Source organism: Primulina tabacum, chromosome 7 (genome assembly GCF_025594145.1).
Source record: "Primulina tabacum isolate GXHZ01 chromosome 7, ASM2559414v2, whole genome shotgun sequence".
NCBI lineage: Eukaryota > Viridiplantae > Streptophyta > Magnoliopsida > Lamiales > Gesneriaceae > Primulina > Primulina tabacum.
In genome coordinates, this window is record NC_134556.1 from 31563509 (window position 1) to 31583161 (window position 19653).

Below are 19653 nucleotides of genomic sequence, written 5' to 3' on the forward strand. Positions count from 1 at the left end.
ATGTCAAGAACACCATATATGAATCATATCCGATTTTGACAATACCATAATTTCAAGACATATCGAAACGTAGTAAAACTTACGTCCAGTTGAAGCTTGTGTCGATAGAAACTCAGTACTGTACTCAGATTCAAAATCAGACGGGCAGATCGAAATATAAAGGCGTAGGGTTTTTTCAGCCGTTTCTCTCTTCCCTTTCCTCGTTTCAAATGTTGGAAATGAAGTATATATGTATATATATATCCTAAGTTGCATGTTTATGAAACGTGTCTACTTTTCACAACTTTCAGGTGGCGCTCGGGCGGTCATAAAGTACTGCTCGGGCGCCGAACACTCTGTTCGGTTACTCGGCTTGTTAAACACTGGCGCTCGGGCGGTCAAAAACTATCGCTCGGGCGCCAGACTTTCTGTCCAAGCCCTCATATTCTCATCCCCTGGCGCTCGGCTTCTCCTCTCGCAACTTCATTTGCTCTTGAAATCTCAATTATGTTAATTAATCAGCGTCTGATTACAGTAATTAAATCTCGGACATTACACAGTTTGCAGATACGACAAGCTTAATCCAGCTGTGCACAAAGGTACGAAAGCTATTGTACGATCATAGTACAATAAGAGACGTTGCAGCAGCACTTAAAGCCAAATGTTCCAGATATCTATTTGGGGGAACAAATTCAAACTGCAACGGATTCATTCAACGAGTCTCACTGTACGTTCAGCCAAACGCCTATAAATAGAAGCCTAAGTTCAGTGAAGACGATGATGAGAGTTGATGGAAAATACAGAGAGGGCACGCTTATTGCCTATAAGCTTTAAAGAAGCAATCAGCCCTGTTTTCTGAGAGAACACTTCAATGTGTTATCAGCTTAATTTAGAAGCATATTTCTCTCAGTGTGTGAGAACACTTTCGGGTAGTTCACAGAGATCAGTTCTCACACACACACACACCACCACTCAAATTCCGTCTTGCACAATGACTTAAAACATGTGTATGTAGTCTTTCTCACATAGACATTAAAGAAGTGTTGGTTGGGAGGTGATGCCTCCAGTCTAGACTAGGAGTTCAGTTAGGCAGTGGGTAAGTCCTAAGCTGGGTGGGTTATTACAGTTGATGTAATTAATCAAAGTCTTCTAGTGGATCCTACCCGAGGTGGTAGAAGGGGTGACGTAGAAGCAGTTGAAGTCTCCGAACATCCATAAACATATCTTGTGTTATTTCTGTTTAACTGCTTGTTTTTGTTCTTAACTGATTTGATCAGTTCAGCTGATATCAGTTCAGTTTTGTCCATAACTGAATTGATATAAGCCATAACTAATCCCTAACTATTTCCAGTCATTCAGTTACACAAGATATAAAATATATCAGTGTTTCTCAACGAAGGATTATTTCGAGTGTTTTCCGCTTGGTTTAATACCAAACTCGATCTAATTCATCAGTGTATATTTTCTTAGAACACGAGCTATTTCAGCTCATCAACGTTTTTAGAGGATTTTCCCGATCCAGCAAAGTGTAACAAAAGTAAATCACAAAAGATTTGTTTATGGAAGTTTGAAGACTGAATTCTTCTACGACTCTCCTTCTGTATCCAGAAGATTTTCATTAAAATATTTTGATTTTATAACTTTTGTAAACAACCATAATATTTATATCCCGATCCAACAAAGTGTAACAAAAGTAAATCACAAAAGATTTTTTTATGGAAGTTTGAAGACTGAATTCTTCTACGACTCTCCTTCTGTATCCAGAAGATTTTCATTAAAATATTTTGATTTTACAACTTTTGTAAACAACCATAATATTTATATACTTCTTACTGAAACTCTTAGCAATAACTTTTGAAGGAACTCTACAAGATTTCTGAGCAGAAAGACTCTTTTTGTCAGTTATAAAACTCATACCGATATAAGATGTAAAATTGAACACTTTTGAGTCTTAGTTCAGCACAAATGATTTCTGGAAACATTTGATTTATCTTTATGCATGTGCTTGAATATTTTCAGCAAATCTTGGGTTTGGGGCGAGTTTGGCCAAACCCGGGATTCGCTCAAACCCAGAGAGTGCAATCTAGGTTGACGCTAAGATTATTATTATTATTTTAAATTTTAGTCACTACACAGTAAAAAAAATATTTAAAAAGCAATAAATCAGTAAAATTAATTTTCAACTTTATATAATATTTAGGTAATCACAAGATAAAATCTAATAATTTATATCTACCTCATAAAAATTTTAAAATTATATATTTTTATATGTAATTGAATAAGATTATTTCTATATTAAAATATTATGAATTAAGATATTCATTATTGAATACTAGTGTTTTTTCGCAAGCGATGCATACATACATATTAAAAAATTAATGTTAAATAATTTTTTTTGTTAACTTGAGAGATTATAATAAGATTTGAAGTTTTAAAAAAGTTTTTATAATAATTTTTTATGCTATGATTATTTACTTTTAAAAATTAAAATATAGGTAATGATAAGAAGTATTTCATTAAGATATGGTACGATAAGATAAGAAATTTATTAAAATGAGTTTAATGAAATTTTTGTCAAACAAAAAATAAAATGTTTTGTAATATTTTTAAAAACTTATAAGTTTGATTTATCAAAAATCGAACTATGACACCCAAGTTAATAGTAAGTTATTTTAGGTTTCTTCCTCACATTTTCGCCTACCCTTGCCGAGATTGCCAGCCAACCTCCTCATTGTGGACATGGAAGTTGGTATCAGAGCCATGGAAATAGTCTGGATAATAATTTAGCACTTTTTATTCAAATGAATATTTTCGGTTTTAAAGAAACTGTTCAAAACAGTTTGAATGAAGAATATGATTTACCTGATAATTTAGATTTATTGAATAAATGGACTATTCCTAAGATAGAATCTAAAATGATCTATAAGTTAGGAACCTTTGAAAAAATTGGTTTTAAACAAGTAGTTAAAACTACAGAATCATCGGTACCACTTCATAATAATGAAATGGTTATTAGATTGTTAAACAATAAAGATATTTTGCCATATAGGAAAAATTACAGATTCATGCATATAGGTTTAATTCAAATAGATTTTAGACCTTTAACATTAGAAGGACTGCCAGAAAGCTTCATAGCAGCTTTAAGAGATGGTAGAAATTTGAATTGGAAACAATCCCTTATGGGAATAATTCAATCTAGTCTGGCTCATGGTCCAGTATATTTTGATACTTATCCGAATTTATCTTTATCTTTGTCTGATATTAATATATTAGATTCTTTAACATTAAATGTTAAAACTCATGGTTATAATTATACTCCTGGCACAGAAGTCATATGTATCTGTTATCGTATTTATTATAAGCCATTATTTACACTGAATCCTATGTGTAAAAGAATAGATAAAAAATTAAATGAAACTATTCTTATAGAAACTAATTTTAATAGATCTAATATTACAACCCGTAGATCTATAAAATGGGAAGAAATTGAATTTCCAGAAAACTGGATAATTGAACAAGCTGTTCCTAGAAATTCTATAACAAATAGGGATTTACAACGAGTTATTCAGAATAATGAAGGATCTGTTCAAATACAGTTTAATAATGAACAAAGAAGATTATTGCCATCTTCTATCTATACTAGATCAAGATCTAGTCATTCTTTTATTTCGCCTTTAGATTATTTGGTGGATATTCTTCAAACTTCTAGAGCTTCTACTTCTCAGATAAGAGAAGATGTTGAGTCTTCTGTACAAGATACAGTAGATGAATTAATTATTAATCAGAATAATATTGTGCATAATAGTAACTTTCAAAAAGTTAGAAAAACTGATACAGTTTCAGAAATGAATTTTAGTATTTAATGGATAGTAAAACTAAAATTGATTTTACTAAAGGATCTCTTGCTAGGGCAAGGATCAATGCAGAATTTTATTTACCCAAATGGGAATCTTTCAGAAATTGGTACTTTAAAAGTTTTCCTGAAGATGAGTTTAATTATATTGTTGCGGAATTTTATAAATATTGTGAAAACCAGAATAAATTGATTCATTTTGTTCCTTGGTTTTTTAAAACATTTATTATAGATTATATTTCTATTCTTGAAAGAAATTATAAACTTTCTACAGGACACATTCAAAAATCTGTCTATCCTCCTCAACAATCTTTTATTATAGAAAAGAATAATAAAATTTTAAATTTTACTGCTTTTTCAAAATTATTTGAAAATGATATGTTACAGATAACTGTTAAACATATTAATCAGATAATTGAAAAACAGAATTATACAAATTTGTATCTTACGATAATAGGAGAAGAGATAGTTTCTCTTAAGGACCGTATTGATAAAATAATTCTGGCTATTAATCAAATTAAACCAGATGTTCATATTCAAACTAAAGAAGAAGAAACTAATATTGTTTCTATTGCTACTTCTTCTATTCAATCCCCTCCAGATATCAAGGATTTTAAATTTAAATCTTCTGTTTCTGATATAGAAAAATTATTAGAAGAAAAATTTAAAAATCTGAATTTGAATACTCTTAATGAAAAGTTTGATAATGATAATGATCATTCTGAAGAAGAAATTAATAAAATTAAATGGGCAGATAGACCTACCCAAACCAAATATTATTATAATAGACATACTCCCATGAACGTCCTTATTGAAGAACAAGAATATATATTTGCTAATAGTTATAATGGGAAAAGTATTTATGAATGGAATATTGATGGTTTTAGTGATAAACAAATTTATAATACTGCTCACAGAATACTTATGTATAGTACTGTGTGTAAAACTTCAGGCAATACTGATAAAAATATTGCTAAGATGATTATATCAGGTTTTACTGGCCAACTTAAAGGTTGGTGGGATAACTATTTAAATCAATTCCAAAAGGAATATATTATTAATTCTATTAAGATAGAGAATAATATTCAATCAGAAAATGTTGTTTATTCATTAATAATGACTATGATTGAACATTTTACTGGAAAATTCACCGATGATAGTGAAAAGATTCGTACTTTATTAAGTAATCTAAAATGTAAAACACTTACTGATTTTAGATGGTATAAAGATACCTTTTTATCTCGTATATATGATATACCAGATTGTAATAATAATTTCTGAAAAGCTAAATTTATAGATGGTTTACCTTTTCTATTTGCTGAAAGAATTAGAAAAGTATTAAGAAAAGATGAGATTAATATTCCATATGATAATTATACTTATGGAAATTTAATTAATACTTGCATTAAAGAGGGTTTAGCTCTCTGTAATGAATTAAAATTAAATAATCAAATTAAAAGACAGAATTTACTTGAGAAAAAACAATTTGGTAAATTTTGTGATCAATTTGGTATGGACTTACCTAATTCAGGTAAGAAGAAAATTAAAGAAAAAGATGAAAAACTTTATAGAAAGAAAAGATATTTGTCTGATAGACAAAGAGATAAAAAGAAGAAAAGAAAAGAAAGCCGTGATTTACGGAAAGAAGAAAAATACAAAAACAAATTAATAATTTGTAGAAAATGTAAAAAGCCAGGTCATTATGCTAATCAATGTTGGGCTAAAAACAAAATTAATAATTTAGATATAGATGATAATCTAAAAGAAACATTATTTAAAATAATAATGGATTCGAATAATAATTCTGACAGTGAAACTGAGAATTCTTCAGAATATTATATTTCAGAAGAAATAATAGATAGTGAATCAGATATTTCTAATGATTTAAATAAATGTAATAATTGTATACAAGGAAAATCTTGTTTAAATCATATAGAAGATAAAAATGATGAATTTTATAAACTCATGTCTCAATTTCAGGATTTAAATATTAATGTGTTAACTAACAATAATATTTTAGAATTCCTTAAAATGATTAAAGATCCAGTTTTAAAATCCACAATTATTGATCAAATGGAGAATACTGCTTCAACTAGCAATAATAATAATAATATTCTTGTTAAACAAGAACAAGCTTACTCTATGAACGAAGTTAAAAATCTTCTTCAACAGAAATATAGTAAACAGAATCCAGTTACTATACAGGATTTAGTTAAAGAAATAGAAAATCTTAAAGAACAAGTAAAAATTTTACAACACAATAATAATAGTTTAAATTATCGTGTTTCAATCATTGAAACTAATAATAATAATTCAGTTAATAATTCTGATAGTTTTGATAATCTACAAGATATTTCTTTTCCTGATCCAGATAAAAAACATTTATCTGTTTTGAGCATGATCATATCTCAAAAATGGTACATTAATATAACATTATTAATTGAAAATTCTTATAAAAAGAATTTCATTGCTATGATTGATAGTGGTGCAGACTTAAATGTTATACAGGAAGAATTAATTCCTACGAAATATTTTCATAAAACCACTCATTCTCTCTCTCATGCAGGAGGAGAACCATTAGAAATAAATTATAAATTACCAAAGGTTTATATTTGCAAAGATAAAAACTGTATTCAAACCAATTTTTTATTAGCAAAAGATATTTCTAGCCAACTTATACTTGGTCTTCCTTTTATTTATCAAATTTATCCTTTAACTTATGTTGATGAAACAGGTATTATAGGTACTTTTCAAGGTAATCCTATTTCCTTTAAGTTCATAACTAAACATGTTCATAGAATTCTTAATGAATTACAAGAAAAGATTTATAGAAAAACTTTTCAGATTAATTCTTTAAAAGAAGAAGTTAATATATTAACTATAGATGATAAATTACAGAATCCTAAATTACAGGAGAAAATCAAACTTATTTATAATAAGTTCTCATTAGAAATATGTAATGATCTTCCAAATGCTTTTTGGAATAGAAAGAAGCATATTATCTCTCTCCCATATGAAGAGAATTTTGATGAAAAGAATATTCCTACCAAGGCTCGTCCTTGTCAAATGAATTCTGAATATTTAGAATTATGTAAGAATGAAATTCATTCTTTATTAGAAAAAGGTTTGATAAAGCCTTCTCAATCTCCTTGGTCATGTACTGCTTTTTATGTTAATAAACATTCTGAACAGGAAAGAGGTGTTCCAAGATTAGTCATAAATTATAAACCTCTTAATAAGGTTCTAAAATGGATTAGGCATCCTATTCCTAATAAAAAAGATTTATTAGATAGACTTGTTAATGCTATCATATTTTCAAAATTTGATTTAAAATCAGGATTTTGGCAGATTCAGGTAAAAGAATCAGATAGATATAAAACTGCTTTTAATGTTCCAATAGGACATTATGAATGGACAGTAATGCCATTTGGCCTTAAAAATGCCCCTTCTGAATTTCAACAAATTATGAATGATATTTTTTATAATTACAGCAATTTTATAATTGTTTATATTGATGATAACTTAGTATTTTCTAATGATATTGAAATACATTTTAAACATTTAGATATATTTAAAAATATTGTTATTCAAAATGGACTTGTTATCTCAAAATCTAAAATGATTTTATTTCAAACTAATATTAGATTTCTTGGTCATATGATTGAGAAAGGAAAAATAATTCCTATACAGAGAAGTATAGAATTTGGTTCAAAATTTCCTGATATTATAACTGATAAAACTCAGTTACAAAGATTTTTAGGAAGTTTAAATTATATTTCTCCTTATATTAAATATCTTACTAAAGATTCTGCTATCTTATATGATAGATTAAAGAAAAATCCTTTACCTTGGTCTGAAAGACATACAATAGCTGTTAGAAATATTAAGAAAAAGGTTAAAAACCTTCCTTGTCTTATGCTTGCTAATCCCCAATGGGATAAAATTGTGGAAACAAATGCTTCAGAGATAGGTTTCGGAGGAATCTTAAAACAAAAAGATCCCCAAAATAAACAAGAATATCTTATTAGATTTTATTCTGGTAAATGGAATAATTCCCAGAAAAATTACTCCACAGTAGCAAAAGAAATCTTAGCTATTGTCAGATGTATTTTAAAATTTCAAGATGATTTATATAATCAAAAGTTTATTATAAAAACTGATTGCAAATCTGCAAAATTTATGTTTAATAAAGATTTTAAACATGATGTTTCTAAACAAATGTTTGCAAGATGGCAAGCTCATTTAGCTCCTTTTGATTTTGAAATCATTTATAAGAAAGGTGAAGATAATCACTTGCCAGATTTCTTAACTCGAGAATACTTATCCTAATGTTTTCATCTACAGATATGTATTCCCGAGGAAAAGGAGAGTCCTCTTATAGAGGGCGAGGAGGCAGGGGAAAAACCCCTAATATCATTGCACAGCATGGAAAACAGAGGCTTATAGCCCAAAACTTATTCAGTTCATCAGCCAGTAATACTGAGCAAAATAATGAGTTATACAATGAATTTCAAGAATTCTTGAAACAAAAGAGAAGTAATACAGATTCTCAATCTTCAGCATCATATGCTAATATCATAAAAGATGATGATAATGATTCAGCTCTATATACAGAGACAAAACATCGAGAATTGATTCTTCTTATAGAAGAAAAAGATACCCAATGGGAAAAAACTCCATGGAGTATCATGGAAAGATATCTAACCAATACATCATATGTATATGGTTCCTACAAGCAAAGAGGATTTTATGAAAATCTTCTGATATCTACAAAAAGTGTTGACATAACTCACTTTTTCAGTAATACTCAGCAGAAAGGAAGTTATAACTTCTCAAAGTTTATAATTAAGAAGATTATATCTATTGAAAAATGGGGTATATCTCCATTAGTTGAAAAAGAATTTTATTCTGAAAATCATAAAATGAGTTTTAAATTCAATTTTTGGGATTATATTGAAAGTTTTAATAAAACCTTGTTTTATGAAAATGAGAAAAGAAAACATACTTGGTTTTTAAAGATTTGTGAAAATGTTTTTCACTATCCAGTTCCAAATTGGTTTTTAATATGGTGGAAGATTTTTGGTCCATCCGCAAAGATTTTGCCAGAGGCTTTTATAAAACCCATGAATACTTGGTTAAATGTTTTTCCAAGTATTAAAAAATCATTTTCTGAACATTGGATCGATGGTAAGACTCTATGTCTATTTTTCATGGAATTTGGTATTCCATGGATCTGGAAATGGCAGCCAGAATTCGGTTACACTGATGAAGGTATACCTTGCATATGGAGGGTCAGTTCCACAAAATTCTGGGACAAATTATTGAGAGATGATCCAGAAATTGGAAAACCATATGGTTATGAAACTCTTCATCAAATGGAAGAAAATATTTCTTTATATCAACAAGAAATTAATAATCAACAAGAAAAGGAGAAAGCCTCTATGAGTCCTGTATAATAGACAGATTTTTGAATGTGTCCTGTAGAAAGTTTATAATTTCTTTCAAGAATAGAAATATAATCTATAATAAATGTTTTAAAAAACCAAGGAACAAAATGAATCAATTTATTCTGGTTTTCACAATATTTATAAAATTCCGCAACAATATAATTAAACTCATCTTCAGAAAAACTTTTAAAGTACCAATTTCTGAAAGATTCCCATTTGGGTAAATAAAATTCTGCATTGATCCTTGCCCTAACAAGAGATCCTTTAGTAAAATCAATTTTAGTTTTACTATCCATTAAATACTAAAATTCATTTCTGAAACTGTATCAGTTTCTCTAACTTTTTGAAAGTTACTATTATACACAATATTATTCTGATTAATAATTAATTCATCTACTGTATCTTGTACAGGAGACTCAACATCTTCTCTTATCTGAGAAGTAGAAGCTCTAGAAGTTTGAGGAATATCCACCAAATAATCTAAAGGCTAAATAAAAGAATGACTAGATCTTGATCTAGTATAGATAGAAGATGGCAATAATCTTCTTTGTTCATTATTAAAATGTATTTGAACAGATCCTTCATTATTCTGAATAACTCGTTGTAAATCTCTATTTATTATAGGATTTCTAGGAACAACTTGTTCAATTATCCAGTTTTCTGAAAATTCAATTTCTTCCCATTTTATAGATCTACGGGTTGTAATATTAGATATATTAAAATTAGTTTCTATAAGAATAGTTTCATTTAATTTTTTATCTATTCTTCTACACATAGGATTCAGTGTAAATAATGTCTTATAATAAATACGATAACAGATACATATGACTTCTGTGCCAGGAGTATAATTATAACCATGAGTTTTAACATTTAATGTTAAAGAATCTAATATATTAATATCAGACAAAGATAAAGATAAATTCGGATAAACATCAAAATATATTGGACCATGAGCCAGACTAGATTGAATTATTCCCATAAGGGATTGTTTTCAATTCAAATTTCTACCATCTCTTAAAGCTGCTATGAAGCTTTCTGGTAGTCCTTCTAATGTTAAAGGTCTAAAAGCTATTTGAATTAAACCTATATGCATGAGTCTGTAATTTTTCCTATAAGTCAAAATATCTTTATTGTTTAACAATCTAATAACCATTTCATTATTATGAAGTGGTACCGATGATTCTGTAGTTTTAACTACTTGTTTAAAACCAATTTTTTCAAAGGTTCCTAACTTATAGATCATTTTAGATTCTATCTTAGGAATAGTCCATTTATTCAATAAATCTAAATTATCAGGTAAATCATATTCTTCATTCAAACTGTTTTGAACAGTTTCTTTAAAACCGAAAATATTCATTTGAATAAAAAGTGCTAAATTATTATCCAGACTATTTCCATGGCTCTGATACCATCTGGGGCTTGGGATCAAGATGAGGAATATGATACGTGGCGTTGTTACACCAAACTTTTCCTTAGTGGCTTTCGCACGCATGGAGGTTATTGGTTTCCAGCCTGTAAATAATTAATACAACGATGCAATTTGGGTAAAAACTTGTATGAGACAGTTTCACGGGTCGTATTTTGTGATACGCATCTCTTATTTGGGTAATCCATGAAAAAATATTATTTTTCATGCTAAGAGTATTATTTTTTGTTGTGAATTTCGGAGGTTGCCTCGTCTCACAGATAAAGATTTGAGACACAAGAAACCTAATTTACAATTTGTTAAAAACCGCGTACGAAAAATGATAGACAAAAATATTACTTGAAATCGTTAAAAACAGTAAATGGAATTTGGGGGTTTTCTTTTATATATATAATTATAATTAAATTAAATTAGGTATAACTTCAAGAGAAAGAAATGGTTAGAAAAAGGGAAAATTTTATTTGGAGAGAATATTTAAAGCGAAATTTGATCTCCCAATCAATTAATGCTAACAAGTGGGAAAATCGTTTCTTGCTCAGAAATTCCAGTTCCAATTGATCCTTGGTATTTTTCCGAATATTGATTTTTCCCTTTGCTTTTTATTCACTATCTAAAATGCTGAAGAAAGATCCCTTTGGAATGTTTCATTATTCTTGCAGGTTTAGTGGAAATCCTGATTGTTTTACCTGTCAAAAAATTGACGGAATATTTCGGTCTTTCTGTTGTTTTAGTGGAATCTTGAATGTAAAATTGGCGTGTTCTTCGAATTTCAGGGTTTCTTTTGAATTATCAAGTACGTAAAAAATTGTTCGATGTTTGTGCTTCTGTTTGAAAATTAGTATATTTTAAAATTTTTAAGATCGTCAACTTAAAAAATGAAATAGTTTGCTTGATAGTAGATTGTTTCGATGCTTTCACCCTAGTGGAATTGTTGATTTTGTAGTTCTGGTTATAAAATTTTATGGGTGTTTTCGATTTTAAATTTATGCACCGATTTGGATTGTTCAATATCTTCAAAACTTCTTCATTTTATTAGTAAGTGTAGTAGTTGATTGTTGTTTGAATATTTTGTTTGTTTGTTTTTTTTTTTTTTCAGTTTTAGCCGCATGAATGCTCTTTTTATGATTGCATCTTGTCATTTTAAATAGGTGAAACTTAGCCGTATGGTTTATGAGTTTTTATTGAATATTTGTAAATGTTTCTTAAGACCATCAGTTGACTATGTTGTTGATTTGATGCTGATAATTCAAAGGGTTTGTCTTCTATGAAATTCTTAATTTTTTTCGAACTTTTTGGCCGGAAAGTATTGATGGGCATTTTAGAAATGTTTGATCTATGTATATTTGAAGCATTTTCTTTACTGATTACGAGACATACTACTTGATCTGACACGACCCTCAATACAAAATTTAAGTATCAATTTTTGTAACGACAAATTCATGCGAATGTGCCTTGGAACAATCCAAACAGAGTTCTAGTTCGAATTTCTCTGTTCATGCGTTTATTTCTTGTTTTATTCTTTTGTTATTAATTTGCATTGCTTTGTAGTATGACATCTTTCATGTAATAGCTTATGCCAAATGTGATTTGAAGTGATTTGTGTGACTTTTTTACTTGCAAGATGAATTGAGCCGATCATGTGCTTTATGAGCATGTTTAACTAAAGCTTGATTCGAGCCAAAATTTGTAAAGCTTATTTAAAAAATCTGTTATCTGAGTAGCAAGGTTTTTATATTATTATTATTTATGTTAAGTACTATAATCGATAATTTTCTTTTAGAAATGCCACCAGCGACATTTTCTCCAAAACAAAACGCGAGCAGTACTGAGATGAGGTTACACAGGCAATCTTTCTTGATATATTGCAAAAATATCAGGTTTCAAAATGCATTATGGTTAATGAAATTTATCTGATGCCGTTCCATGATATGTCGATAATATTAAGTATTTATGCGAGCTTGAGCTTGAGCTGGAAAATGTTTTGAAGGTCGGCTCAAGATTGACTTCTTTAGAGGCTTACATCTTACTTTTGTTGCAGGCATTTGGTGAATTCTGGTTAGCTTCGCTAATCATACAAGTCCTTGATAGCAATGGAAGGTGGCATTTTTAGGGAACGATTAAAAGCTTTAGCACAAATCATGAGAGCACTTAAAGTTGTTAAAGAAGACAATGTTCCTAGTGAAATTGAAGAGGTAATCGAGGCTAAACTTGTACAATTTTTCCTTTTATAACCATTTAAATATTTTTTATCATAATGTCTCAGGGTCTTTACTTAGGCTCGCTTGGAGCTGCCAATGATAAGATCACTTTGAAAAGCTTGAACATCACGCATGTATTGACAGTTGCTAGCTCTTTATCCCCGGCTCATCCTAATGATTTTATATACAAAACTATTCCAGGTTTGGAATTCTGACATTATTTTCCACTTAGATTTCATAGCCTTGGTTTTGCACTTTACATTTTTTTTAATGAATCTGTATATTTATGCAATTGAATATCCTACGGTAGGCTCTTTGATGGAATAATGGGGCATTGCCGGTCTTTCTTTATTTGTTTGATAATATAAAAATGATTTGGCTAAAGAGATTCTTTGATATTTTTCTGTGCAATGTAACAGTACTTGATAAAGAAGATGTACTTATATCACAGTACTTTGATGAGTGTTTCGCATTTATAGAAGAAGCAAGAATCACAGGTGGTGGGGTGTTGGTTCACTGCTTTGCTGGAAGATCACGAAGGTGTGTTTTTTTGTTTTACATTTTTTCTTTTCCACAAATGATAATTTTGTTAATATTTGAAGTGGTATGTTAGGGATGATGCAAGATGATAACCTAGTCTTATTTTTCGCTTAAATACACCTGACTTATATTTTAAGCGAGTTGACAACTTACTGACACTAGAAGTTGAATTTCTGAAAGAGTTTTCTTTAGTAAATTCGATTCGCCAACACTCAAAAATACCCTAAGCCTTTCATACTTTGCTTCCCTCTCGGAAACGTTATGGTCATGAAAACATATTTGAAGTGGTACACGGGATCCAGCAAAGTATGATTTAATCTCATTGTTTCCTGTCTAGCCCTTTGTCCAAAATTCTCAGGGTCAGTGCTGGATCTAAGATGGATTTAATCCCATCTTTCCCTGTCTAGCCCTCCGTCCAAAATTCTCGGGGTTGGGGTCAACCCATATTCATTTGTCATCCCTTCCATTTCTTTTTTATAATTTTTTTGGCTTCTTTGCAGCGTGACGGTTGTTGTAGCTTATCTGATGTTTAAAAATGGCATGCCCTTATTGGAAGCACTCGAGCATGTGAAGATATTAAGACCAGTGGCATCGCCTAACTTAGGATTTATGTCACAGCTCCATGGGTTTGAGCGATCTCTTCAAGGTAATTTTTATGTTTAAAAAAGTAAAACCTCGTATTTTTTTCAAAAAATACAAAAGGAAACGACAGTGTATGCATGAACAGTGACTAGTTTAAACTAGTAACATGTGACAGTGTTTAAAGTTTCATTAGTCAATACCAGCTAGTGTTACATTATGATGATCATAATTCCGGTTTTGCTTCAAATAAATTCTTGAAATACAGGAGCCAACACTGACTGATAGGGTGCTTCAAGTTTAGACGCTTATACGCTACCTCTGGTTTCGACTTTATTAGGCACGAAGATACTTGTTCTAGTTTCTTCTTGATTTGACTGTGTATATTGATTTTGTTGGTAAGAAATATTTCATGTGTAACACGTATCATTAGATACGTCAAAACATATACGGGTCCTTCGTGACATGCTTGTGGCATTCATACATACATCCAATCAATTCAAATTCATGGTAACTTTTCTAATTGATTGAATGCTCAATTTCTCACCATGATCAAGATGGAGTGATGTGCTTACAGCATTTTGTATTTGTGTATGTCTAGCTGGAAATGTAACAGTATGCATACAACTATAGCATGTTCAAATGGGCTGAGATATATATTGCTGGTATTTTTATGCCCGAGCTAGGTTCGAAGTTGGGAAATATTATTACACAAAACTCCTATAAGAATGTCTCACGTGACAATTTTGTGAGATGAATTTTTTACAGGACTCGACCCATGAAAACATTATTTTTTATACTAAAACATTATTTTTTACAATGATTTAAACTGAGTGAGACTCATCTCACGAACATAAATACGTGATATCATCTTATAAGATACATAATCATATTATTATTATTACATAGGGGTGGGGTTTATCGCTGTCAACTGAGATCAAGCTAATGTCTTTATCTAATTGAGAGAGGTTTATGTCACTATAACTAGCATGGAGGTGGTGAGATGAAACCTCTTTTATGCTCAAGTTAGCTTGTTATATTATTATATTTCAGTTCTATTTTTATTTTTATCGAATTTTCAATACCTGAACCGAAGGAATTTGTTTTTAAAAAACCGAATGCAAACCGAGTTTATACATAACTGATTAAAACCGAACCAATTTGTTCAATCAGAAATCGAATTAACCGATTTTTTTATATAAAATATTAAAAATCCATTAAAACTTTGCCGACGGGTTCACACATAATTCATCTACACGCGGCACCACTTCACCCAAATCAGCCGTATTGCCACCATCTCCAGCAAACAAGTACATTTTTTTTTTACAATGAACCTTACATCCTTACCTGAAATCTGGATTTTTTACGGCAAGATTTTGGGGCAAAATTCAAGAATGAGAGTTGGAGTTATCTATTCTCAAACCGAAATTTTTTCAAATTAAACTGAATTTCCAAATTAATCGAACCGGATTTCCAAAATAATTTGGTTTGATCGGTTAATTCGTTTAATCGATTTAGTGCTCACCCCTGTTTATGAATCCATGTCTTGAAATGTGACTTATTATTATTATTATTATTATTATTATTTTTAAATGAATTATGACTATTTTGTTTTTCAAAATTATTTAAACTACTAGTTAATATATTAAAATTCGCACGACGGCAATTGCTGTACCATGTAATTTTAGCTTAAATTATGATTTTATATGAAGTCATAAATAATATATTACCGGAAATCAATAGACTAAATAACGATAAAAATTATTCAGCGTGATCAATAAAGACACTAACTTTGTTCGGTGTAACAATTGTCTCTGCTGAGTAGAGTAATCAAAAAGTGCACTTGAACTGTTGTATAGTTTAAAAAAATTTGAGTCTTGCCGTTATCATAAACTATAAATTTTATTAAAATGACAAACACTCGATCCTACAATTGACATCAGAGCCAAAGTCACGTATTCGATTTTCATTGATTGCAATGAGTGTAATTATTGAGAACGAGATTGTTGGGTACAATAATTGTCTTTGCGGTGTAGAGTAATCGGAACATGACATTTGAACAACTGTACGATTTTAAAAAATTTAAAGTGAACCGTTACAATCAGCAATAGTTTTTGATAAAGTGTTTAACACTTGGTTTTACAAACACCTTAATAAAGTCATAATTCACAAAACAACCGATTAACCAAAATATATACAGACATAATCCACAAAACCATTGATCAACACAAAATATAAATATCCCTCCACTAATCTCCATCTAGTTATAAAATTTCAATATAATTTAAACAAAAAGTTTCCAAACAAGTCTCAAACTCGGAAACTCATTCCAAGCTCATAATTCTCAGTGCCAGATGAATTACAAATTATACGCAAAACCAAGAGATTTCGTGTTGCACTTGAATTTTTTTGTACAACGTATGTTTTTCTTAATAACATTTCTCCAATCTATTTTTCCTAAAAATAATTTGTTTTTATAACAAAAGGAAAAATAAGTTTTTCATTTCTCTAACTTATCTAAAGGAAACAGTTCAAAGCCAATGCAAACCCTGCAACATACTTTAGCAAGGTGAGATTTAAATTCAATCGTTACGCAATATTATAAAACAAACATATACACACTCAATATATCCTCGTTAATTTGATTGATAATTATGTTTAATAAATTGGTAAAATAAATTTTTTGGTTATGCAACTTATTTAATTTTAGATTTTGATTTATTAAGTTTTCAAATTTTGGTTATATACAAAAACTTATAATTTTCAACCATGTTGTCGAGTGATTGGTTAGAAGGGAGCGTGGGTTGAATAAACAATCACACTAGCTTGTCCAAAAATTCGGTTGGGTTAACAACTTTGAATTTTATAATTCTTGCCAAGTCAATGTCAGTTGGCTAATCAAATAAATTATGTGCAGAAAGAAGCTAGACTGACAGATTGAACACTAAAAAATGGCTAAGTAAGAAAGACAGTTGGATTATCAATGATAAACTGACTAAAATGTAAATAACACAAAGATGTTTCTGGATGTTCGAAGATGTGAATAACTCCTACGTCTTCCTTTTTTCTTTGTGGCAAGGATATTAACTAGAAGGTTTTGGAGATTACAACTTTTGTAACAATCCGATTCAGTAGGACTTTATCACTACTTGACTGAAACTCCTAGTTTATCTTATTTACTTAAATAACACTGAAAAATACACTAACTATCAGTTTACAAGTATTTTGAAATGAAAATACTAAGCACAAATTGATGCTCAAGGTAAGAAATCTTAAAAGTAGTTGGGTCTTGAAACTTGAACTTATGCGTTGATTCTGGAGAGCCTAACTGATTGATAAGTCCATCTATTTATATACTTGGATTTGATGGTCAATAAAATCAAATATTATATCCGTTTCAAATATAGTAGCTGTAACGTCTACCGTTTTAAAAATACGGAAATATTTTTTTTAAAAGCTCTCAAAATAAACATTTAAATAAATCGCATGCATGAAATTTCTTACTTAAGAACCTCATTTAAAAATTATCATAAGCAATTACCAATAAAATCATAGCGGAGTAAAAACGAGTAAAATCCTAACATCAACAGTAAAATAAAACAGCGTATAACATCCTCATATCCTCTCAAAATCTTAAAATCGTAAACGTGCGGAAAATCATAAGGTCCTCGGGTCGTGTTGCCCACCAGGTCCGCTGACTCAGAGTCCAGTACCTTCTAGTCTCCTTGACATCGAACTCACCTTTATCACACACGCCTAGTGAGTCTAAAGACTCAACACACCTGTACCATAAATAAAAAAAACCTATACATAGCACACAGCAGTGAAAAATATCGTAATCAACATATCTTTCATGAACTTTAAAAACTTAATGTAAACGTATCATATGCAATCATGGCGTGTCAAAACAGCTCATCGTTAATCATCACTCATCATTCATCATTGGTGAATTCAGTTCATTAGAGATGACTATCGTACATCATCATTTACGATGGATCCATCATACATAGAACCGCGGTACCCGGTGGCTGTTGGACATCAGTGACAGGATTACCCATTCACTGTGCTTAGGCCTAATCATCAGCATTTACATATACATCTTAAACATTTACATATACTTCGATAGCCACAACTAATTCTCATCATTCAAAACATCATCATTTACATCACTTATAAAAATCATGCACCAATGCAATTTTCTTTAAATTCAAGAATGCAACGCATATTTTCATAAAATCTTAAAAATCGTGAATCATGATGCATGAACATTTAAAATATCATAAATTTGGGCTCAGGGCACTGCCAAGGCCAAAATCTCACCCCGAGTGCCAAATGACCATTTTACCCCCTGGAACCCAAAAATAACCGTTTCACCCCTGGACCTCTAAAATTGACCCGAAGCTTACTAAACTCCTTAAAATATCACAAAACATTTTTATAAACATTCCTAGACGTAAACCCGAGCAAAATTTAGAACTTAACCGATTCGTCTTAAAACTTGGACTGGGATCCCGGTTTTAACCCGAATCGACTCGAAACTTAACCAAATTTTTCCCAAACTCTTATCACACCTCAAAAACACTTAAAAGGTCCTAAAACCATCAAGACTCAACCCTTAAAATTTCTGAATGGGTCACAAAGCTGCTGGACATCATCGGCTATTCCCATCTCTAACCATCCACGCACCACTTGACTTCTAGCACTCCTAGGCTCGCACCAGCTCGCACCAGTCACGATCCCAGCCATCCTAGACCTAGACCAGACCCTATGGGACCTACCAGACCCACGGGACCAGCCACATGCACGCTAGATGTCGCGATTTCTCCCTAGCCTCCATGGACCACAACTCGCGGCCACTAATCCTAACCCATGCTCGTTCAGTTTCAGCGATGGATACAGCCGTGTTCGAGCCGCCCTCAGCCTTGACTCAGACTCCACACATCCTAATTCAAGCCTTGGATCGCCTCTTGCATCGTCGGCTACAACCGTTCACCCGATTTCCCTCAACGACACCCTACGCAGCAGCCTACCCTCTCGGCCCTTCAACCCACAACCACAGCCTCGGCTCCACTCCTCAAGTTAGTTTATTGTCATCATGGTAAGTCCCTAAACCAACGAGAAAAACAGCAGCCCTTGCATAGATCCAAGAAAACGTGAGAGTTGTAGCACAAAATGCATTATCCACATACAAACCAAAAAACTCACACACACATGATTGGATCGGAAGTTTCATGCACAAACTCATTCAAAAGCATATAAAACGAGTGTGATGCGAAAAGAAATGATACAATGCGTGCCTTATGATCTAAAAACGGGAGAAGAATGAAGAGAGGAGTGTCGGAGAGCCTTGGATGCAAGAACAAGCCAAAAACCGTGGCCTTCAGCTGGTGTTCTACTGAAACGGAGGGTAAGGAATCTGAATGGGGGTGTCGGCTGTTGGGGAGGGATTAGGTTTAGGTTAAGGGTTTATTATATAATTTTTAAATGGTTAAACAATCAATTAATGGGCCCTAATTGTTAATTAAGGGTTTGAAAAGGGTTTTAAGCCCAACAAGCTTAAAAGTAGGTCCATTAAATTCACACACACTCCCGAAAAATATTACGTCTTGTAAAGTTCTTGAAAATATTAGC

The 19653-nt window shown here is 30.9% G+C and overlaps 1 protein-coding gene across 5 annotated transcripts; it reads left to right on the forward strand.

The window, feature by feature from the left end:
* The first annotated feature begins 11143 nt into the window (after window positions 1-11143).
* On the forward strand, window positions 11144-14613 carry LOC142551267 (dual specificity protein phosphatase 1). 5 transcript variants are annotated; one of them, XM_075660412.1, is made up of 7 exons: window positions 11144-11269; window positions 11365-11498; window positions 12744-12897; window positions 12969-13104; window positions 13383-13443; window positions 13944-14089; window positions 14291-14613. In XM_075660412.1, the coding sequence occupies exons 3-7, from the start codon at window positions 12796-12798 to the stop codon at window positions 14305-14307; spliced, it is 462 nt and encodes a 153-aa protein (XP_075516527.1). In that variant the 5' UTR covers window positions 11144-11269; window positions 11365-11498; window positions 12744-12795; the 3' UTR covers window positions 14308-14613. The 5 variants fall into 5 exon arrangements, with proteins under 5 accessions (XP_075516527.1, XP_075516526.1, XP_075516522.1 ...); XM_075660407.1 differs by having other exon boundaries at window positions 11148-11269; window positions 13323-13443; window positions 14291-14599; XM_075660411.1 differs by lacking the exon at window positions 11365-11498 and having other exon boundaries at window positions 13323-13443; window positions 14291-14599.
* Window positions 14614-19653: the final 5040 nt, after the last annotated feature.